Below are 24,145 nucleotides of genomic sequence, written 5' to 3'. Positions count from 1 at the left end.
AATGATATACCACTTTGTACGCAGTTTAACTTTATCTGAAATGATTTTTAAATTAAACATAATGATCGTATACAATATACGTGAATGCATGATATTATTCGTGATATTAATACATATCATTATTCATCATTAATGCAATTATAATATTATCTGTTCTGAAAATATCGTAATTAAAATGATTTCAGTTAGTATATTATTCTATTATGCTTAAAAAGCTTAATATTTTATCGCACTAATAAAATTATCTTCTTTCTGAGAATCAGGATTGACGCTGAAGATGATGATTTTAAATTATTATAAAATGTCAATTCGATTATAATCGTACCCGGAGAGAATTTTCTCTTAAAAATTACCCTGAAAATCGTGGTAATTGTGAGACAACGTAAACCTTGAAGAATTTTATCATACTTTTAACAAAATTTACTAAAATTTTAATAAAATTGGGCAAAGTTTTAGTAAATTTTGTTAGAAGTATAGTAAAATTTACAAAATTTTGACAAATTTTATTAAAATTTTAGTCAATTTTGTTAAAAGTATAGTAAAATTCTTCAAGGTTTACGTTGTCCCACAATTACTACGATTTTCAGGGTAATTTTTAAGAGAAAATTCTTTTCGTGTAGTTATAATCTTATTTAAAAAAGTCATGATTGGTACTAAATATATTTTTTTAATTCCGAGGCAAGCGTGATTGTCAATTATGCGCATTTAAAATGTATTATCGAAGAAATTAGCAATGAATATATAGTGAACGATAAGGAAATATTGTTGCAATTAAAATAATAGTTAAAGTCGGAGTTCATCCGGCTTGTAGGACCTTCAAGAAATGAAACTTTATGAACTAGCGTGTTCACAAATTCTCGAACAAAATATTTTTACTCCCGTTTCTGATACTGCAATTCTGAATATTTACCTCAGTGATGCCATTGATAGAGCTCGAATTGTTCGCAAAGAATATAATTAACCATCATTGGAAAAAGGGCACGCTAGGTAGAAGTAAGTTATCTAGATTATAATAGCGAATCTTTGCATAGAGAAAGGATTATGCATATTTTTTACGTTTTATATTATATTACATTATTCTATTTCACTAACTTCTAATAATAAATTATGGGAGCAGCTACTGGATTTATATGATAAAGCTGCTAGAACGTAGGATCCACAGGTTTTTCATCATTCCTCACATTTATTTTCAAATTGATTAATAATATTTTATCTGAACTATTATGATTTATAATAAAAACAAAGTATATTGGAATAATCCTTTCACCATGAAGATTTTTAAATCGGTAGGTACAGGTAGATACGTAGAAATATACTAAATTATCACATGAGTAGACAAGTAAGTTACTCGTTAGCAGTAAAGGGCAACAATATAGCCAAAGGCAGCGTTATGCTTATATTGGCGAATCTAAACGCAACTACAATTCATTCTCTATTATCATCTAGAAATATAATGGCAGTCTGCTTTGGACTAAAGACGTATCGACGATATATATTATTGTTTCAACTCAGTCACAACCGCGTGAAAAATCGATTGGCCAAAAGTTTCGCGACAGCACGAAATTATATGTCTGTTGATTCGATATTCTCTTTTGCAAAATGTAAATTAGACTTAACGCTCTTAGACTTAATCGACTGGCTATTTACTATTTATCTCTGGCAAGATCAAAAATTGGTATTGCCTATCTCTATTACCTCTTAAATTTATACGCGATTTCGCATTAGCCGATGTACTCTCCGCCACTCGCTTCAGACGATCGCGATATCTCACTGATGTAGAAGCAATTCCAGTTACGTTTAAATTCAACGCGTATATTTCAACTACGTATGGCTGTGCCTCCTCGTATCATTTCTACTCCTTACGCGGTATTACATTAATTTATATAAATAATATTTTAATGATATAACGGTAACATCGCCTATACGCTAAATATCGCATAAGTTATAATATATAGTGTCCATCTGATGTATAAATACACGAAACTTAAAGTCGCTCTAAATATATTATCGGATTTGCGTGAGATTGGTGAAGATACGCGACGCGAGCGTAAGTTCGTTAACTTCGAAGCGTTTGAAAAATGACTTATGACCGCTCGCTATGTTCTTCGCGCACGTTTTTCTCTTTTTCAATTCTATAAGAAAGTATAATACGTTCCGATATGTCAAACTTTCGTCAACCTATTAGCATTCGCTACGGATAACTTACCGGAAGCTAAACAATTGCCATACGTCTTCACGTTGATACCAAATTACCAAAGCGAGCGTATAACGCTATCTCGGAGACAATTCGATTTTCACTTGCTACTCTTGAAAAAAATGTAATGATAACGCTTCTTACTACGGTACGCCTATATGTATATATACAATATCCTAATTTCATTGATCCCGCCTATCATATAAAGTTACAATTATGATGTGTCATAGTCATGATACTTAATCTAGTACCGTTTTCCAATGCAGAACTAGATAAAATGTATTACCCTTCATGTCTATCTTACGCTTATAATGATATTCGTTTAGTTACGATATTAACAAATCCCATTCACGTTAACTGTGATTGCAATAGTTACATCGTTCGAATAAACATGTATTATCGAAAAATCTTTCAGCGCCTGACTGCTTCTAAAGTTATTTAGGATTTTCACGTGTATTACATTTCACACAGATCTCTGTACGAACCAAAAATAGCATTAAAAAGATGTTTAATTTTTACACTATTAGATAATTCATCGGCGTCATCTTGCCGTATGTCTTCGCGATATGTCTTACGATAAAGAATTTCGCAATGTAAATCACATGTAAATTCGTCTCACAAATAGGCCCCGGAGAGGGTCTGGACGATACACGTTGAAAGAGAGTAAAAGGAGAGAAAGATAAAGAGAAAGGGGGGAAATAGGCACCCACACGTTCATAAAATACACTCAGTTATAATGCTTTGCGATATCAACTCGAGCGGTTGTTATAGCGTCTAATATCGTAGCTGTTACATTATCATACGTCGATGTGATTCACACATTTCTCGTCGAATCCTTAATTTATTAAAATGATATAATCCCGAGGGGAACTCTAATTAATTTCCTTAAGTAACGATTCTTCTTAATTGCGCAAGTATAGGTATTCCATCCGTGCAGGAATGTTCATAGTAGCTGTATTACAGTTACATGGTATTGCTCCTAAGTTTCCGACGATTGCGAGAGGATCCTTCTCGGTGTGTCACAGGTCTCACAAACGTCCATAATCTCCTTTAAATAGTTGTGGAGATTCTTCGCCGAACGATTATCTACGACAGAAGTTTTTATTTCGCTCTCGCGTCCGATTGTCGTGCTCACAAATTCCGCCTTTCCGTTTTTATGCTTTTCTTCGAAAAAGAGTCCTACGTCTAGCGTACGGTACGTAAGTCTTCGCGCGATACTCTGCCGTGAATACTCGCGCGTCGAGCTCCGATGCCGTGTCTCGTGCCCTAAATCGATAAGATATGCTCGAACAGTCTTGCTACTGAGAATTCTACTATGGAGATCAGTATTTGTATTCGCGGCACACGTTACCTCGAACTATCGCACGACAAAACTTGATGTCGTAAGATCCTCAAAGACCCGCACTTAACTCTTCTATCTACTTCTAATTTTATTTTCTGTCCGCTAATACTCGTTGTCCGAACAAAAGTACATGTGAATCGAGACGAAATTGAAGGACGATCGATTCCCTAAGTCATAAACTCCAAGCTTCGAAGCCTCGTTTCGTTGCCGCCCAATAAAATTCCATTGTTGTACTTCATTTCGATGTCGCGATACATAATTGTCCTCCCGTCTCTCGTGTTCTTTCCTCGTCAGTCATTCTTCCCACTCGCTCGACCGTTATTCGCTCGTCCCTGCAGCTTCTCGGATAAGAACATTGACCGTCGTTGCATACTCGCCGTTTCATTCCAGAAACGAGCGAACTGTTCCGTTTCGCGGTATGACTATTAAGAACGTCGCGCTCGCCGAAATTTGGGGCTCAATATCAGGACGTTGGCGCGTATCCAAGATTTTTCCGTTGCAGAAAGAGCGATATCTCACGGAAAGTCGGTCTCTCGGTCTCCTCCCGTTGCCAGCACTCTAGCATCAGATCGTAGATGTCCTTGGAGGAGGCGGTGGGTCGCGGCAAGTAATCGAAGCCGTTTCTGGAATCCTCCTTGCAACTGTCCTCGGGATTGGCGTTGCTGCAGTCGGCGGCATGATGCAGTTGCCGCAGGCTCTGCACCACTTCCTCGTCGGACAGGTGCTCGTAGGGGACACGTCTGCCGAGATTCAAAATCTCCCAGAGGGTGACTGCGAAAGCCCACACGTCGCTCTTGGTCGTGTACTTCCCCTGCAAAATCAGACAGTACGACGTTTACTCGCGCGAGCATTTCGACGCCTTGAGTGTCCCAGTTTGAGAATTACAAGCAGATCTTCGAACGACGTTCTATTCGAAGTGTCATTCGAATAGAATCGAGATCGCAGCTTACCAGAAATATTGACTCCCAGGCCATCCATCGCACCGGCAACGGCATCGTTCCGTCGACCTTGTAATAATCGCAGGCGTACAATTCATTGTCCGTGCCGAAGTCCGAGATTTTGATATGATAAGCCTTGCCGACCAAACAGTTTCTACAAGCAGAATTATAGATGTATAGCGAAATTATTTCATCAGAGCACTATGGGACAGATATCAGAGTATCAATCTTATTAGAACGAATTTCGATCAGTTCCAGATAGGGACGCAGAAAAATTCTAGCATTTTAATTCAAGATGTAACATATGTATACATTGTGTCATAATTGCAAACATTTTTTGAAATCATTAAGTATAAATTTAATTTATGTAATGTGTAATAATCTTTAAAAAAATTGATGCTTAAAATATATGCCTACATAATTGTATTAGTGAGAATCATCTTAGCACAATTATTGCTGAATAATTGCATTTTAGAAATTAATTTTGTAATTATTGTACAATTTATTGCAAAACAAAAGGAGAGCATTACAGCATGAAATTGTACGATTATTATTCAAACATTTTTTAATGAAAATTTTACAAAGAAATTTGAACCAACATATATGAACTATGACACTATTTTAATATTAATTTTCTTTTGTTATAAATAATTGAATAAATTATTGATTAAAAATTTAGAAATTATAATCACAAAATTGCTATTAAAAAAAGATTTATGTTGTTGCATATTACGTAACAATTATTGCGAAAGTTTCCTATCTGGAGAATTGTTCAATTATTACCTAGATTTTTATTACATTTTCGAGGAAACAAGAGTAACTTTTTTTCAATCAAAATCTACTCTAAACAGTTCCATACGACTTAATTGTTAGTATGTTGAGGGAAAATCCGCATCATTTTATATTCACTTTGTACGTTAATCTCCGCTGATTTCAGGGTCCGTAATCGATCGGAATACCATTCTCGGACTTTAGGACAAGTCAGGTATTTCTTAGAAAGTGAGTTCCGTCGCAATTCGCGCGTGCTATCGACCGAATCGAATACTTTTCCGAGCGGCTTGTCTGAAACGAAAGAGACGCAGTCAGATTGATCTCCCGCCGGTACGTGGGATGCATAGCGCGCCCGCCAATCTGCATAAGCGTACGCATTCTGTGCATGGCAGTCAACCGGAAGCGAGGATGGTTGTCTACATGCAACATTTGCTCGTATATGTGGTCGAGCTGCATTTCCTGCCCAAATACACACAGGTATGCAATTACACTCGTACGAATAAACTTTCTCCGCATCGAATTATCACATAGTCAATCATCGTGTTTCCTCTAAGAGGAAGGCTTGATATTATTAAGTATTCATCCGTTTGACGACAGTATCCGCGAAGATAAGCAGTAGTCATATTATACATATAATCTTAATATATGGATGTAGTTACTTAGTCCATCTTATCGCGAACGCGTCTGATATTTCATTTCGTTCGTCCTTTGAGCGGGTTCCACCCGTAGAGATACGTTCGCGAGCATTTCCCGGAGGAGAGAACTTAGAGACGGATAAGCATTCATGCAACTTCCACTCAAAGCTCCAGACCATTGACCAGTTCGCTTTAAAGACGAACTAATCTTCGCTATCTGAGAGACGACCAGCCAAACGTTATCCGAGTAGCATGGGTATGGAATAGATAGAATCAATTAATTTCGCCGCCGGAACAAAGCTCCAATTTGGCGGCAGAACCTGGTTAATTAGGGGCGCTTTATCGATCATTGCCATTGGCTACTTCGCCATCGGGCTACTGCGTCGATGGGGCTGACCCCCGGCCCTCCCTATATTGTAGACTGTAGAGTACGACAGTAATGCAATAAGCCGCGTTCACGCCTCGCATTGAAGCTGTTGCAGTATAAATCAGGTGTGATGATCTCCATATAATCTGATGATTAGAACTTTGATCGCTTTCATTAACATAAAAAATAATAAATCACGATGGCGAGGATCCAAAATCCGTGTAAAATTTATATCTCATAAAATTTTAATAGCGTAATATCCGAATATCAGATAATCGTGCTTATTACTAATATATTATTTGCAACGGTAATTTCAGTAATCTATTATACATCATTATAATATATTTATGATATTGTAGTATTAACAATTTTATGTCATTATTTTTAAATATCTTGTAAAAAGATTTAAAAACATTAGTAGACAATTCATTGAAATGTAGACATTTTGCAGACATACATTTAAATATCTATTAATACATTGTAAAATACTGCACTCTATGTAAGTTAAATTCTATTAATTTCTCTTATCTATTGTACATTTTAATAAATCATGATTGTAAGAGCAATCAGAATAAAAAAGAAAGAGAAATCTAAAGTTTTATTATTGAGGAATGAAAATGTTGACGATATTATAGCAGTTGCACTTGTTATGAAAGTGAAAAGAAAAGAGATCCACGAAAGAAAAAAAATTAGGCTATGTGTATATACCGAGCATAACGAAAGGCCTGCTTCGTGTCATCTGTAATCGAAATCGGAAGAAAGGCAAACTTTCTTGGCAGAAAGCGGAATGTCTACATTCAGCTCGCGACGACTTCTAGATAAAGAGAATCATCTTTGTCATTGTGCAAGTTTCAAGTCGAAGTTAAACTTGGAATCACTTGGCCATTTGACGCAAGCATGGGACACTATTGTCAATAGGAATAGAAACGTTAAGTGTGTACTTGGCTGATTGACGCGGTTGTATAATTGAAGCCGAGGTTCCAGCGTATCAACATTGAAGTCGGACGTTCGGTGCCCAAGTTAGATTGAAAGTTGAATATTGAATATGCGTGGCAAAAGAAACAAATGAACCATCTAGGGAGGTCTGGATGTCGGAGGCACAGGAGTAGTACAGTGAAGAAGTGAGCGTGGAAGAAAAGCCGTCTTCTTTGAATTTTTAACCGGTTGTTCGAACACGTAAGCTCTCGTCAGCGGAGAATAAAATTCTTGCATACAGCCTTCAGTATTCTCGAGGGTGGATAAGGAGAATCGTGGCCTTCTCTATCGCTCGAAGTTGCATTCTAAATCCAATGTTGGGATCGACGAGGTCGAATGACTGTATTACGAGTTAAACGCGCAACACTTTGGTATTAAAGTTTTCCTATACTTGCTGTGCAAAGAAAAGCATAGAGTTTTCTTGCAAGAGGGAATATATAACTGAAGGTATTTTCGGATCTTTTAGCAAAAAATTGAATTCATTTTTCTTTTGCAAAGAGTCATAATAATGTCGTTTGTATCGCATTTTTAGCTAAATCGAAGTTGGAAATTGCAAAACTAAATAGCACATAACATTTTGACTGTAAAGATCGATATTAGAAAAAATATCGGTTGTAATATTGAGTACTATCTACACTTGTTGCCAGAAGGAAAACGAAAGAAAACTCGTCCGGTACATTTACGATTCAAAATAGGATGAAGGAAATCTCTTTTACCGGAATGCGAAATACCTACATGCGGGAATACAGAATGCAGGCTTTTGCTATTTCTGCTTCTTTAGACGTACGTTTATTCGTAGTATACCCACACTATCGCCCAATCTCCGATGTTGCGCATTAATGGAATAACATTATCAGTGTTACACTAGTGAGTTGTACTGTACCACGCGAAATTTTACCTCCGTCCGTGTACAATACCGATTTTTATATAAGAAATCTTCCGGTTGGACAAATATTCCCGTACTACGAATCCACTATCCTTTCCATCTTTAAAGCATTACACATAGAGCTATAGCGATCCTCTCTCATTCGTTGCAATTCTTTTTTCCATTCGAGCCAATTGAATTGCATTACCGTTTGATCAGCAATCGATCCCTCCCTTCTTTTTCACTTGGCTTGGCTCTGACAATGACTTTCTATAGCTATACCGCGTACTCGCGATTGAAATAAGAGGCTGCGATGGATTGGCAGTTTGTCTCGGGCGAGGAGTCGGTAGAACATCCTCGGTACCCGACCAACCGGTTCCGATAACGTTTAAACTCTGTAGCTCGGAATCCTTCGCCGGGTTCAATTTAAATGAATAAAAATGTTTCGCTTCGCTCTTTCTCATTTATACAGCGACAGATAAATCGCGCGCAAAGGTCGTTCGATAGAAAGGGCAAAAATGCATTTTCGAAAGTATCGCGTACGCGCCATTGATACCCGCAATGTCCATTTCTCTTTTGACGCCGCCAGTCACGAAGAATTTATGCCCCACGGTGGAATTCCCATACGGTCGCGTATTTCACTGAATATCGTCGGTTCGTCACGCTGACGTGTGCCATCAAAGTGGAAGTTCAGCGGCGGTGCCATTAAATTCTGATTAAATTTTGATTAAATCCCGGCGCCTATACAAAAGGCATCGATCTATTTGCAACGCGATCGGATCGTATCCCGCTTTTTTCTCACAAAAGCACAGAGAAGGATAACGCGCCGCGGTTTTGATGCGAGTGTCACTAAAATTTTATAAAGCTCCGTGTGTAGCTTGTTAAAAATTTAACCAAAGGATTATGGCTGCTGCAATCGCAGATGCGGACATTCCGCGCCTCCCTCTAATGCTCTTGAAAATATTTTGAAATTTAAAATATTAGCATTTTGTTGTGAAACTACACGAGTAACGTAAATCAAATATCTCGTTTCGAACACCAGTGAGCGCAAATACTTCTCATAATTATCATACAAGTGTAAAATTATTATATACTATAAAATGACTACACCGAATTATCTGTACATTTTAAATTACTGATATGTATATTTATATCAATTTAAATAAACATTGATTTAATCGTATATCAGGATGACGTACGGGAGACAGGGATGACACGAAAGTAGTTCTGATACGATACTTTCGAACGATATTTCTGGAATCGACGAGTCGAACCGTGTCAAAAATCCCCAGGAATGCTGACGGGGCTGATATCGTCGTGGAAGCTTCGCAGGAAGTGTCTCTCTCGCTATACATTAAGATTTACGAGCGAGCCGTTTGAGAGACACTGTCCAGCCGGAAACTAGGTCCCACGTGCTATGAGAGCTCGGCGGTTTGCGCGAATGTGCGCCCGCGTGTGTGCGGAAGATATACATATATGCACATATGTGCATCTAAACGTCCTATCGATTCGGCGAGATGGCCATTGCATTTCAATAACAGCCACGTAGATGGACTTCGTTCCATATACGAGGTGTACTTTGTATTCGTAGATCGATGATTACCGATACTGGTCGCTGTATACGTTATGTATGGCATGAAGGTCATCATGGAGGATTTATCTGTGCAATATTAGAAGCTTGACACTCATATGAGAGCACATATATGGGGCTCGAAAAAGGACGTATGGAAAATGTCGCGAATAGAATAACTAACTAATAAGATTAGCAGTTAATTTCGACTTGAAAATTGCAATATTTACGAGATAGACGAATTCGATACACATTTTATAATAAATCGATAATTTTCATTAATTTTACGGGCGCCTCTGCGTTACTTGTGGTCGATGGTAAAATCAAGGAGAATAATCGGCAAGTTTCGGCATTAAAATTTCATTGCTAGCACAGACTTCCTATAAATTTTTAATTTATGCTTTTAGTAGAAGACGCGTTTGGATCGAAACATATAAGAAATGTATGTAACCCTCTTTTTTTTAGACAATAGTGGAACCTTTTCCCGACAATCTCGACTTATACTTAATGCGTATGAGGCGGAGAGCCTTTTAGCGCTTGAAAGGAAAATCGACCGCAAACGTGACAAATATTAGGCCATTATATCGGATTGAGAAAGGTGGCTATTGTGTGCTCGAAGTCGCGCACTTTGGGGTGGCTCCTGCGACAAACGCGGAGGAATCATTCCGCGAGCGGTCTACGAGAGACGCAATAACGTCTATAAAGATGATACAGCCACTTCAGCATAATCGAAAAAAAAATTCACTTAAATATTTAGTACTATTTTGTGATTGAGTAGTCGTTTTACTTGTTTTATCTTAATTGCGTAACTACGCGGAGAAAATTTTTTAGTAAAAATTACTATGTACGATAGTAACTACGGACCATAAGTAGTGTAAATACGGTAATTTGATGATAAACATAGCAAAAATTTTCATAATTTCTTCCTTGATCCGCGCTTAGTATTTACCATAATAATTTTTATTATAAAATTTTCTCCGTGTACTATACATTCCTAAAAAATTAGTGAAAGTAATACAAGTATCACATAATTATTGAGACAGGATCAATTTCACTAAAATCTTTGTCCAGTACTAAAGTCTTTATAAATTTAATTTATAATTGTTTGAAAGATATACAAGTTTCCAATTTGCAATTATTTATTGTGATGAAAATTGATCGAGCAATAAATTTTGCAAGAATACTTTACTCTTGAGCGTATTCCATCACAGCCACTCTGTCAGCTCGTTTATTACAATAAATTGGTGGCACAATAAATTGGAAATCTGCATCTTCCGAGCCCCTAAATTGAAAAAGACTTTAGTAAATTGGTCGAGCAACAAATTTTCTCTGTAAGAATTCTTTATTCTTGTAGTTATGTCTCTGTAGTTGTGCACTTATATTTGTCACTAATTTTTTTAAAGCTTTAGTTACGCTTTAGTTAAGACAAAAGTAGAACAACTACTTAATCACAAATTTACACTAAAAATAATCTTTAGTTGAGTTTTATCTATTTTCGTGTGGCTGTGCTGAATTTAGACTTAAGTCAGCACAACCACTGGTTTTTTCAAAAGCTAGAGTAACAAAATCTGTAATAGAGCAACTAAAAAATTAGCCACAAAAGAGTACTAAATATTTATATAAGTTTTTTTTCGATTGTACCAAAGTCGTTGTGAAACCTTTTCAGATGTGACACAGTATTAGAAGCTGATCCAGATGGTTATGATTGAATGCGATTGGATTGAGAAAAAAAATAGAATAAAATATTGAAATTTTCTAGACTGAAGCTGCATTTGCCATTCACAAACTAGCTGCTTGCTCTTCTCGCTGCATTCCTCGCGACGATTCTAACAAATCGTTGATTTCCCATGCGGTTCCTGGCTCCGTTTGTTTTGGGGCTTATGGAAATGCACTGCGGGGGTTGGTATAATTCAATTTCATCCTGAGAGTGTAACGGGGGAGGGGGGGGGGGAATCGATATCGGTGCCCCGTCCCGTTTTAACGGGCTCTCGACGTGGTAAAATCCTCCCTCTACGTACGTACACGTTTCCGTGTACAACCACATACCCACGAGAACATCTCTGTTAGTTATTAGACTGTGCCAATTAAAGCGGACGGCGCAATCTCAAACAAGATCGTGAAGGGCACATCCGTCGAAAGATAATCTCGATTCGCGACGATTTAAAGTCGATAGCACGGACGAGGGTCTTGTCAGCCGATGAAGCGAAAAGTGAAAAGTGGGGGAGGGAACGTGAGGGGGCGAAAATACCGGGGAGGGTGAGTGAATTTACGTCGGGAGATAAATCAAGAGCGCAACGGATCCATTTATCCCTTCCGCAATAACGTAAAAAACCATACCGTGACATTCACGCCGCCGCTATACCTCTTCCGTGTGTTCGGTTCGCGACCGACTTTTGAAATTACTTTTCAATAAAAATCGCACGACGGGATATACATTGCGTTTTTCAGCCGTTCCCCCCTCGACTATTCCGGGATCATCCACGGCTGCGTTAGAAATTATAAATCTCTCCGCGCGCATATTGTTGCCGCCGCGGGAGCGTTGTAATTTTGCTCGCGTCACATCTCACTCGGCTGAGAGAAGATTCCCTTGTAATCTTACATCTCCTCGACGCGCATCGATGCATTCGCGGGAGAAAGACCTTCATATTCACGCCTGTATTAAAATCTCTGATTCACTCTCCAATTTCGTTTAATCTAAGAATCGCGCGCGGCGTGTAACGGGATCCTTTATAAATACACTGCGCCGTTATCTGTCGAATTTTGTGACAAAAAAATTGCGCGCGATGCGCGGTCATCTTGATTTTCGAAATTACATCTGCCCAGGGAATTAATAGCGCGCGATTGTTTGTCTCTGAGCTTGTGCAGCTTAATGTATAAATCGCGTACTATGCAAACTGAGGTCGGGAACCGCAGAGTGTTTAGATACAGGGTGAATACCGGTCGAGGACGATAAAGCCCCCCCCCCCCTGCGCCCGTATATACGCAAGTTTATTCTCGAGAGATGAAAGCGAATCCGCGGGAGATTCGTTTCGGCAAAGTCCCATTCTACTCACCTAGTAGCCAGATCTCGATGAACGAAGTTCAGGTTCTCCAGATACCGCATGCCCGACGCGATCTGCGCCGCCATGTAGATGAGACAGTTGAAACTGAAACGACGACGAAGTGGCGTGAGTTTCCTGCGACGAAGTTAAGGTATTCGCACTCGAATACGCCCAACCGCCGCGCCGTCGTCCTTTGCCTCGAAGGGATTCCTCCGAGGTGTAGGTCGACGGGAATCGGGGGCTGTGCGTCAGAGGTTGTGCGTCGCTCACGATTAATAAACGCGTCAAACTCTCGCGCGGGAGAAACTTATTGCGTGTTAACTTCAACGACGGCAGTTCGTTGGAAATGAAACCGAGCTCCGGTTCGTTAGAGACGATTGCGGCACTTCCGGAGCCATCTTGAATACTTTAATCTCGAATACTTTCAGCTCGGTAACAACAGCGCGCTCCCGTACGCCAATATAGTCATATCTACGTGCATTATGTAATATCCTTGTATATTTCAGCATTAACATTACAATGAACGAACTAGCAAACGAACTAGCAGTGTCGGGTCAATGAAGAATTAGTGTTTCTTTCGGATTTGTATGGTTAGATAATGTAATTAATTTTCTTTAAAAAATCGTGATTCATGATGGTTTCCAAGGGTAATTTAAAAAAACAGTTGAGATTTGTCACAATACTTGATGTCGTCAAATTCTCAATACCAAAATTATTGAAAGCATTAGATATGAGTCGATCTCAATATTCTTTTATTTTTTACCAAACTTCAGTGGAATATTAATGATAATTAATGATTTCAATGTGCAAAATCAAAGTCGATCTATATATATAAACATAATATGTTGAAGGATCGTATTTATAGTGCGCAGCACTTATCGGCAGATATTCTTCGATCTTTTTATTATCTGATATAAGGAAAATCCGAAATGTGCGAATTGGATAATACCTTTATAATATCTACGAGTATTATCATTAAAGATATAATTGTGAATTTTCCAAGTAATTCTGATGTGACGTAACGAGCAGATTCTGTGACCGACACACACATTTAGATACTACGACCTTGTTTTTGTTCACTTGAGATTGTGTTCTCTCTTCCTCTTAATTTTATAACTTATATCCTCATTTCATGAACTCATTTGACTAATAGTCGATTTAATAATCAACATAATAACGCATTTAAATGAGGAGAATTCGTCCAACAGTTTCCAATGTTTAATTTCTATCAGTTAATTCGAACACACTGAAGAGAATCCACATTTAGGATCCACATTTAGGATTGAAATGTATGCGATATAATCTTAATCTAATTTAATAAAATTTATTCTTATTTTGTTTACGCACTAAATACCGCGAAGACTCGTATTGGCAACTCTATTTGTACAGAGATAAATATTTACCTGCATTTTTAGCAAACATCTCATATAAAAATCGAAAATCTTTATATCGCGTTACCCAAGTGTATGTGTACATATGTAATATATACAATTTTTTTACAAAGCGGGATATTGCTTTCAAACTCACACAGATATATGTGTTTCATGACTTTTTGGCAATTTTATTCACGAAAGGTACTCCAATTTGATATTTTTTGAAGATACTGCATTGCTTTTATTTGGGCACGTTCAATTTCCGCGGCGACTGTTACACGAAACATCCTGCACGCACACCATTTTTTTTTTGGAAAAACGGCAGCGAATGTTTTAATAAACATTCACTCTTTCACTATATCAATAAAATAACAAGTCGGCAGAAAAAATAATTGAAGGCGATACATTTAAATTGTATTTTATATAGTAAACGAGAAATACAAAAATAGAAATTTAATGATTATCACGTAAATTGAAATAAATTTCTTTCAAAAATTTCATTAAAAAATTAAAATTTAATAAAGAAAGAGTTATAGGACTTCTAATTAATTTACATTAGTACAAAGAGTATTATGTATGATTAATAAAAGGGAGTCGGCACGGTATTTTTTGCGCTGATTAATATAAAGACATAAAATTGCGTAAAATTATAATTGCAGACTAAAATGAACGTTTCGGCTTGTCTTTAAGCCATCTTCAGTGACAATTTTTTTTACAATGTGGAAATATCCTATTAGCATGAATAATTTACGTGGTCCATGGAACTGTTCGCTACTGTCCATTGAATCGGTTCAATAGCTAACACGAAAAACTTAAGTTCCGACAAGAATTCACGTATAGATTCCACAATGTCGGATAAGAGTAACATAAAACTGTCGTGTATGTCATTAAAATTTAACTTGATTGATAAATAATAAGTATGAAGCCAAAAGAAGATAATATTCTAACGAAAGTGACAAACACCATGTCCTAACTTGAAGTTTTTGTATTGATGTTAAAAATTAACGTAATGATGGATATTTAATGCTAATTATAATAATATTAAGAGAAATTGGAGTGTACGGAGAGAATTACGCTGAGTTTTGATTAATGTCAGAACGCGTCACTGGAAAGTTACCTGAGAGTCTTGACGCCAATTGGCATGGAATGCGCGTCCTCGGCAGTGATATGCGTCTTGAGGAACTGACAGAGATCCCCGTGTTCCAGATATTCCATCACCACGCAGTACGGCTCCTCGCGGTAACAGGCGCCCAGGACCCGTGCGATATTGCGATCCTCCAGAGCAGCTAGAATCCTCACGTCTCTTTGGAAGTCCAACCTGTGCGGGATCAACCCCCTTCGTCGGTGAGTTATCACTAATAGTACAACTAATTATTTCTACGAGAATTTATCAAAATGAAAGAAGCTTGATTTCACGACAATTATCTGCATCAATTATTAGGTCAATTGTATTATTGTAATGATTATTGTAGGCGTGTGTGGTTTTAATAGCGCAATCAGTCTTAAAATTACATATCTAAAACACGAGATATATACACATGCACATTTGTATTTTTAGAGAGAGAGAGAGAGAGAGAGAGAGAGAGAGAGAGAGAGAGAGAGAGAGATACTATAAAAAAAAATCAGTATTACCAACTGATATCGAGTTAAACAAACGTAATTCTAGAGTTGTATATGGCAAACTAGGTGCTTTGATTCTTGCAACATAATTGTTATGTTTTTGTAACATCTTATTGTGTTAAATAACTTGAAAATACAATTATATTAGACAAAGACTGTGTTGAATTGATCGATTAACCAAAATTGCTCATAATATGAGTAATTTTAACTCTGGAATAGTAATCGATTAATTCTACGTAGTAGATCAACCTTTATCATAGTTGAAAGAATATCTATAATGTATATATAACTACATTTTAGTTGTTTCAACCTTTTACTTTTAACTAAATTTCTTAGTTGGAACTCTTACATCAGATTGTTGAACAGACTAAATTTTTATCTACTTTGATTCGATTGTAGTTGACGTAACTAAATTCGCTCAACTTAGAGGCTTGGTTTGTTTTACTCGATCTTTCAGTGTATATGTAAAATAACAAGGCAACGGAAAGTAAATTTAGTATCGCTCTAAAGCAACAAAAATCACCGGTGTCCGTCCTAGATAATGAATCTCGTATCACGTTGCGTGCTTTCTGCATTGTGGTCCCGGCGCTCGTACGCAACATTAACGGCTGCGGTCGCTGCCGAGTTCGTTGGGTCATGTACTTCCGGATAAGGGAAACGTTTTCCAGGCGTGCGAGTATATGTACGCGCGACGTATGCGCCTTTCCACGCAGCATCGTTACTCCGGTCTTACTTACGATCGGTTCGGTAATGGCACTCTCGCGTGATAGCTTAATGCGACCGTTAACGAAACTACAGTGCTCCGCGTATCGATTCGTCGTAAACTAAGAATCCCGCGCGATTGCCGCGTGGCACCTTCTCCGCGAGTCCTCGAAAACGTGGGCGAAACACACACGGTCTTGTCTCGTTGGCCACTATATGCAAAGCATTCCCGTTTAGCGTTACCGTCGCTCCTAAGGTTAATGACGTTGCGTTAGTCGAAAGTTCGTATTCGCGGTTCAATTTCCTCCCTCTCTCTCCTGTTCTTAACATCGGCGGTTACGCAGAATCGTTCCCGATTCTGCAGTGGTGAGACTCGGCACCGCGAACGTGATGCACAACTCGCAATTTAATTTCGATTTCGATCTATGATTTCGAGATCTTTCTTTAATTTTCCCTTTAATCTTCTCTGGAAACGATTTTTACACACAGAAAAATTTATTCTTATGCTAAGAAAAGCAATTTCTCATTTTTTAGTTTTCTTCTTTTTTTCATAACGGTTATCTTCAAAAAGAATATTTTCTTGATGAATTCTCTTAAAATACTCATTTACTTGAAACGAATAAGATTTACTTAAAATAAACTTCTGTGCACACACACAGAAATATATGTACTGAGTTAAGTATCACTTATTTTAAATAATTTATAAGTTTATAAATTAGCACAAGTTTGTTATATTATAAGTAACAAATTTATTCAAAATATATTCTAAATCCTAGTAATTTAATACTTCAATTAAAAATATTAAGATAAATAAAAATTCTATTTACAAAATAAAAATTCTATTTACTTATTACTTTGACTTTTCTTCAATTTGTGATAAGTATATCTTAAAACTGTTATGAAGAAAATATTTTTTATTGAAAATAACTGTTGCTTATTAGAAAGAAAAAAGTAAATTGAGTAATCGATTCTTTTTGGCAGTAGAATAAATATTTTTCTGTGTGTAGCCATGGCACGTTATAATATGTATCTACAGGAAAATTATAAAGCTAATTTCAGAAAACGTTATATAAAAGTACTTTAAAAATAATAAGAATTTAATTATTAAGCGTAACTTTTTTCGAGTTACACTTCTTCAAATAGATAAGATTGAAATAGCGTGTGACAAACATCTTAATGGATTAAGCTTTTCTGAGAATAACGAAAGAATTTATCATCACCGTAATTTCGATAGCGTGGGAGATAGCAAGATGTATTCCTGGTTATCTTGAATGGATGCAAATCGGAGCAGCCGAGGCTCCACGTGTTATTTTTAATAAAGTATCTCCAGCGCGATGGCGTATAAAACATTCCTTATCCACCGTCAGCGTGGCCTCCTGCTACACGCGTGAGCATTCTCCTTCGTTGCATTTTTCTTATTTGCATTCGCGAAAGTCTTCGCTCTCGATTTTACGCACGACGGGTGCGCAGATAGTACAAATTTCGATTAAAAAAAAAAACGTAACAGCACAAAAAATCGATTCAAAATATAGGTATATGATAAAATTAGATAAAGCTAATTATATGCAGTAAAAATGTAATTAATATTGGGATAACGAATGATGAACTTATGCGAGAGAGGTTGATCCCCTCGTCTCTCGCGATGTGATGCGTGCGTATCAGTACGGATTTGCGGTTTCCATCGCAGCTGCTCGCGTTTCCGACGCAGAGGCCGAACTCTCACCGACGTAGTCACGAGATGCTATAAGTCATCCGCGCGATAGGGAGCTCGTTGCGTGAGCGGACGCTCCTCCTCTCTTTCGGAGATCCTTCTCGCGCGAAATAATAAAACACGACGGGTCTCTCTGCGTGTGTGTGTGTGTGTGTGTACCGCTCTCGTTGTACATTTATGGGATCGGCAAAACTGTCGTGATTTTTGCCCGCGGATTCAAGCGCATTCCGCCACTCGAGACTCGTCCTTCTCTTAATTAAAACGTTTGAGTACCAATAACTCCCGCGTGACGTAATGGTTTAACGAATGGCTCAATTACGCATAAATTGATCCTCTCGGAATGATGTAGTATTGTAGTGGAATATCGATGAAGAATACTCAGAGCGATTGAGCAGCAGCGGTTAACGATAAATTAATCACTTTCGTAAGACGCTTGTGCAATCACTTGACGCGCAACAATGCGATGCACCGGGCCGGGTGCACTGTTACGAAATTGCAATATGCAGCGAATCTGCTTGCGCAACTAAGGTATCCTCGTGCACGTTAAATCAGCCAAATTGCTCGCTATTCTCCCTCCCGCATCGTCTGAAACGTCCGACAGATTGCTCCGCGGACGGAGTCGACGAAATTTCTCCTCGGCCCCGATGCCAGAGCGTCTGCGGAGCGCGGATCCCGAGCGCGCGCGGTACGGTGGGGGGAGGTCCGTTGATTTTCGTCGATGTTCGTCGGTGGGGAAGCTTTGTCATCTCCGCTACGACGAGGTCTCCCGGCCCTTCGTACCGCAGCGCGCGGGCCAAAGTTGGCCCGATACCCTATCTCTTCTGGTCATTGTATGCAAATCCGTTCCATTCGTGGAATCGAACTGGCCTTTTTCTGATGTCTGACGCGATAGCCGCGAGAACGATCGCTTCGGGAACGGCGTATCTGGCTTGGACGTTTCGCCGCCGCGGGGCTTCCTCGACGGACGACGATGTTCGGCATCCGGAGAACACTTTCGCGCTCTCTCTATCTCCAAATTTGATGTATCACGTGCTGTTGCCCACGAGAACGGTTTTTATTCGGTGAATAAGATATTATTAGCACAACGTTATTACTGAAAAATGAGTTGATTATAATAATCCGGCTTCGGTTCAAAGTTATCCAGAGTCTTGGTGAAATAGAGAGTTTAAACGTAAGGTTATTAATAACGAAATAATATAATTAACGAAATGATTATAATTAGTATCAAACGTTTTGTCATTATTACTAAAATTTTGTTATTATTATTATATTTGTTTGTAGCAATTAAATATTTTAAACAATATAATTACTAAACTGCATTTCGCGAATTTACCTGGAGTTTTTTTTTCAGTGTACAGTGATATTTCATAATGTATAACGTTTTTAAATATGTAGTTTTTAATGTTGTACACAATGTTATTATGAAAAATATTTATGTAAAACGTTAAAAATAATTTCTACACTATAAATATAATGTTTAGAAATGTTACGTTATGACGTAACAATTTAAAAACATTTATAAAATATTATGTCATAATGTTCATAAAATTCAAATAAGATGAAGTTTTGAAACATTGATTTAATTTTCCTTGCTTACTGGAGCTCTCTCTCTCTCTCTCTCTCGCATAATTTAGTCTCCTGCCTTCTTCCGCCGTCGCATTTTTGAACGCGAACGTTTCGCTATTGCGCTTATGCTATTACGGCGACGTTTTCATCTCATGTAAACATTTTCTCTTATGTAAATTTCAATATCGCAGGATATCGAGCTGAAAACGAGACCCTGCTTCTACTAACTGCGCACGTAATGATCGAAATTTTCTAGATACATTTTTTATTTACATATACATTTCAAGAACATAGATATTATATATAATGCGTAAAAAGTTCACTAGATACGTGCTTCTTCATCTGGCATTTTGCGATCCATTTGTCTGACGATGCGCTCAGAAATCGCACAATTGTATCCTTTCCGGAAACGAGGTAGCTCATAATCTGTCGATCGATGTCAATAACGAACGCAGCATAAAAATCGCGAATGCGACCAGGTAACAGGTGTAGAAACGCATTTTCATGTAGATGTAAAAGATTTATATGGTACACGCGGAGGAAGGCATGCTCGTTCAATCGACCGTCACCATAACGAAACAGAACATGCAAATTGCGGTTTCCATATGGACGTGTATACTCACTTTTCCTTCTCGCTGGCTTCCGGCAGTAAAAACTTGACGGCGACGAGCCGTTTGCCGAGGGTAGTCGTCGTTCCGTATTCCGGAATCCCTTCAGCTTCCGCCACGTATACCTTTATATACATAATTTGTTTGAATTGTGTTATGTATATGCATAGAAGCTACTCATGTTCGGGATAAATTTGGCAGAAACAAAATTCCGTAATCTGTCCTGATTTTGACGAATCTCGTACGTGATTTTGCATAAATTAACTTTTTATTAATTCTATTTACGTTTTATTAATTTTACTTATGTTTTGTTAATTTTACTTGTGTTTTATTCGTTTAATAACAATAATTTTTTGCAAAATCAATAACTGTTTACTTTATTGGCTTTTCAATTATGCAGCCTAGCAGGCTGTGTAAGAAATCTTTTATTTAATATAAAAACAATAACGTACAACCGAGGAAAGTTGATAAATATAAGAAGAAATGTTTTTTTGCTCGAAACTGGCACTATTCTATATATATTTTTTCTGATTTAATTTTCCCGTTTAATATTTTTTCCAATTTACAAAATTATTTTTACTAACATTCTTATTCTTAATCTTATTATACTATTTTTGGAGGAAAAAAAAAGAGAGAGCAAATTCTTTCACAACACAGTAAAATTTAAATAAATACAAGCCAAGAACAAATTCACACAACGTGCTTATATAATTCCAAGAGAAAGGTCAGATCTTCAGCAGCTCAATTCATCTTTCTCTTACTTTACAGTAATACAAATTGAAAGAATATATTTTTTTCATTAGCTGATAATGTAAGACGATACTTTCAGAGAATTTTCTTGAGAGAACCTTAGTAATCGTAACCTACAGGTTTAAAATCGAAGAGAAATAATGACCAATCATCGTATGCATCGCATAATTGATCACGATTGTACTCTGCTGTGACTTCCGCGTAAGAGATTCGTAGGATCTTCCGGCGATCTTCTCGCACAAAGACAATTGATCCCGCAGGTCGACCGAGGGACTCGAGATCGACGTGCCCGATCTCGCGTTACTCGTGGGAAGTCCCGCGCGATCGCGTCCGCATGCGGATGCATCCACATCCACGGAAGCCTGACGCGGCAACTGGCGAACTGTGCACGAAACGAATGAGCGAACGTTTCGGCGATCCTCCTCCTCCTTCTCCTCCCTCCCTCCCCCCCTGCCCCCTTCTCGCCCGTCGTCATTAACGACGCGTCGTCGGGTACCCGGGGCGGGAAACAAAAGGGAATTATTAGCCGCTCTAACGCATCCTAAACTGATTATCCTCGACGACCCCGACGAGGCGCCATTGTGCCGGCGAAGAATAACACGTCCCGGGCACTTCATTAATCGACGTATTGTTGCGCATCGCGCGCACGTTGAATTGCCGGTGCGCGCCGACCGTGCGGCCAACAAACGGATTGATTTCGCGATCGTCACCGTGCCGGAGAGAGTTACGACACATCGCGTAAATTCACCGCGGCGGATACTACGAACTTGCTTTTTACTCGCGGTGCAACGTAGCGGCCGGGAGTAATGTTGGTAAATTAATTGTCACAACGGCGTAAAAAATTTCTAAATTACATTGCACGTAATTCCATGTTTTTTGCAACGAAAACGGTAGTGTCCTAGGTAATTTTTTAAGCGAATTAAAAGGTACAAGTAATATACTTAATAGACATAGAAACATAAAAAAAGAACAAAAAATAATTGCAAAGCCACAAAGTCGAAAAAAAACTGAAATAGTTAAAAATTTAACTACACAGAAATATTTTTCTTTAGATTTAATAAAATTTATCAGAAACGGAGAAATATATGGAATAATCAAACAGAACTGTTTATTTGAGAAAACGAATTCATTAATAATATTGTTTGATTCAATGAAACAAAACTTTTTTCAGTCAATAAAGACTCCGTATAACATTATGTTGTTTGAATGAAATAAATAAATAAAATATGAAAATCCCCCAAAACATTGTTTTTTTTCTGTGTACAGATGCAGATGAAAATAAATTGTTGGACCATCAAAATAATTGAATAATTGAAAACGAACAACGTTCAAGCGTGATGGAGCAATGTTGCAAAAAGTTGATATTCCGGCAAACAGCATATCTTATACATAATTATTTTGATCTAACAAAATTATTTTCAGATCTGTACTCAAATTAACTTTTTAGATGCTTCAGTAAATTCGTTCGTTCCATATTATCGCAAGTTTATCGAAGTTGAGATATGATCGTATTGAATGCGATTGATTAGCGTAACGGGCGCGTCAGGGTTCGTCGGTTTATCCAACGGCCGTGTCTAATTGGAAGATATATACTTATTATTCGCGAGTAATGCAATAGCAATGCCATTACCGTCCCGAAGGCGCCTTCGGCGAGTTTGGAGAGCATGCGAAGGCGATGCCGTGGGAAGAGCGGTACGCTGGTCTGCTCCAGACGTCTCTTCAGGGCCGAGAGTACCTCCTGTTGAGTCGGCGACTGTAACACGAAAGCGCAAATGCATTGTGCGGGCTATCCGACGATAATCAACGATCTATGATCACGCTAGTCGCGCCGGGGCGCGCATCGTGGGTATCGCAGGATCTACGGCCGTCATTCGACAAACGGCTTACCCCCTTCGAATAGCCTCGTGTTTCGTCCGCGGATTATCGAGTGCACGAAAGTGCACGCGGAACTTACAAGTGTTCCGCCGGTCATGAAGTATCCCATTGTCGATTGGTTAAAGCCGACTCGTAGAATAGATAAGATATGTCCCTCGCGGTACTTTCATCGAAGTACCTTTTCCATTCTTGGACCATGGGATATTTTGTTGTGAGATACGTATAAAGAATTACAAAACATCGCGGTAGCATTTTCGTAAAGCAGTGCGATAGAGAAATTTCGTCAAGCTATCTCGTGGATCGCTCGAGGGATTGAAGTGACACGAGATTTATAAATCTTTTACATTAATTACGAATTGTCGTACGAAAATTACGATCATGTGTTTTCATTCGGGGATACGTAAGTGATCGCGGAAGTCGTTTCCGAAGCTCGAACGACTTCCGCGTAAGTGAGAGTGACATAAAAAGAAATATTGTCGAACGGGGTAATCCCCGTTTTACCGGATAACAGTGAATCCGGCCGAGAAGGCCAGGATGATTGGCATTGCTACGAAGCGTCAAGGCCAGACTCGGCGCGACACGGGGGTGAAATGTTTTGACTGTTTCGAGTGGCGCTGTCGGGTGTCAATCACGCGCAGACGTCTCGACGTAGACACGGGCACTTTCGGATCCGGAGCGTCCCGTCCCGTCCCGAGCATTGTGTCCCGGATCAATCTCGACTCACGCCGCGGAAACCGTACGCAAAGCGCGCGATACGCGCGCAGATGTGTCTATCCGCGGGACACGCGCAGAGAAAGGACGCACTCGACAGTGAAGAAGCCGTTCACGTTCATGGGCTTCGAGGGAATCGATCGCGGAACAAGGCGGCAAACGCTTATCAAGTATTCCCCCTCATGCCTCTCTCGACATGGAGACGCGGGTGGATGGAATCATCCCGATCCGAAGCGGAATATTATTACAGCGCAAAAAGATAGACAGACATTTCGGGATGTCTGAATCGTACGGCGCATGATTAACGAGCGACCTCTTGCGACTCGTGACGAAATTTGCAATAAAGATTGTCACAGTTTTTCAGACCTCGCTATTTTCATGGAGAAATATACGCGAGGATATATTTTACTCGGCTGTCAAAATTTTTCCCCGTGAAAATATGTGCGTTAAATGGACAGATAGTCGTGCGTTATTTTTAAAAAAGTATAAATCAATTATTTTATTCTGACTAAAATAATTCATTTCTGTATC

At 38.6% G+C, this 24,145-nt stretch overlaps 1 protein-coding gene across 3 annotated transcripts in view; it reads right to left on the bottom strand.

Annotated features, from left to right (window-relative positions):
- Positions 1-662: 662 nt before the first annotated feature.
- LOC105841107 (discoidin domain-containing receptor 2) overlaps positions 663-24,145 on the bottom strand; it is a 156,487-nt gene continuing 133,004 nt past the window's right edge. For 2 of the 3 annotated variants that reach the window (XM_036293729.1, XM_036293730.1), the window contains 6 exons: positions 22,659-22,781; positions 20,294-20,403; positions 15,189-15,389; positions 12,711-12,803; positions 4,487-4,628; positions 663-4,347 (listed from right to left, as the gene is read on the bottom strand). In XM_036293729.1, coding sequence (XP_036149622.1) covers positions 4,000-4,347; positions 4,487-4,628; positions 12,711-12,803; positions 15,189-15,389; positions 20,294-20,403; positions 22,659-22,781 — 1,017 coding nt within the window. In that variant the 3' untranslated portion in view covers positions 663-3,999. Of the gene's footprint in view, positions 4,348-4,486; positions 4,629-12,710; positions 12,804-15,188; positions 15,390-19,667; positions 20,097-20,293; positions 20,404-22,658; positions 22,782-24,145 lie in introns of those variants that run through there. The other variant, XM_036293732.1, reaches the window with a different exon arrangement.

This window comes from Monomorium pharaonis, chromosome 11 (genome assembly GCF_013373865.1).
Source record: "Monomorium pharaonis isolate MP-MQ-018 chromosome 11, ASM1337386v2, whole genome shotgun sequence".
Taxonomy (NCBI): domain Eukaryota; kingdom Metazoa; phylum Arthropoda; class Insecta; order Hymenoptera; family Formicidae; genus Monomorium; species Monomorium pharaonis.
The sequence above is the reverse complement of the archived record's forward strand: the minus strand, read 5'-3'. Positions and strand labels throughout refer to the sequence as shown.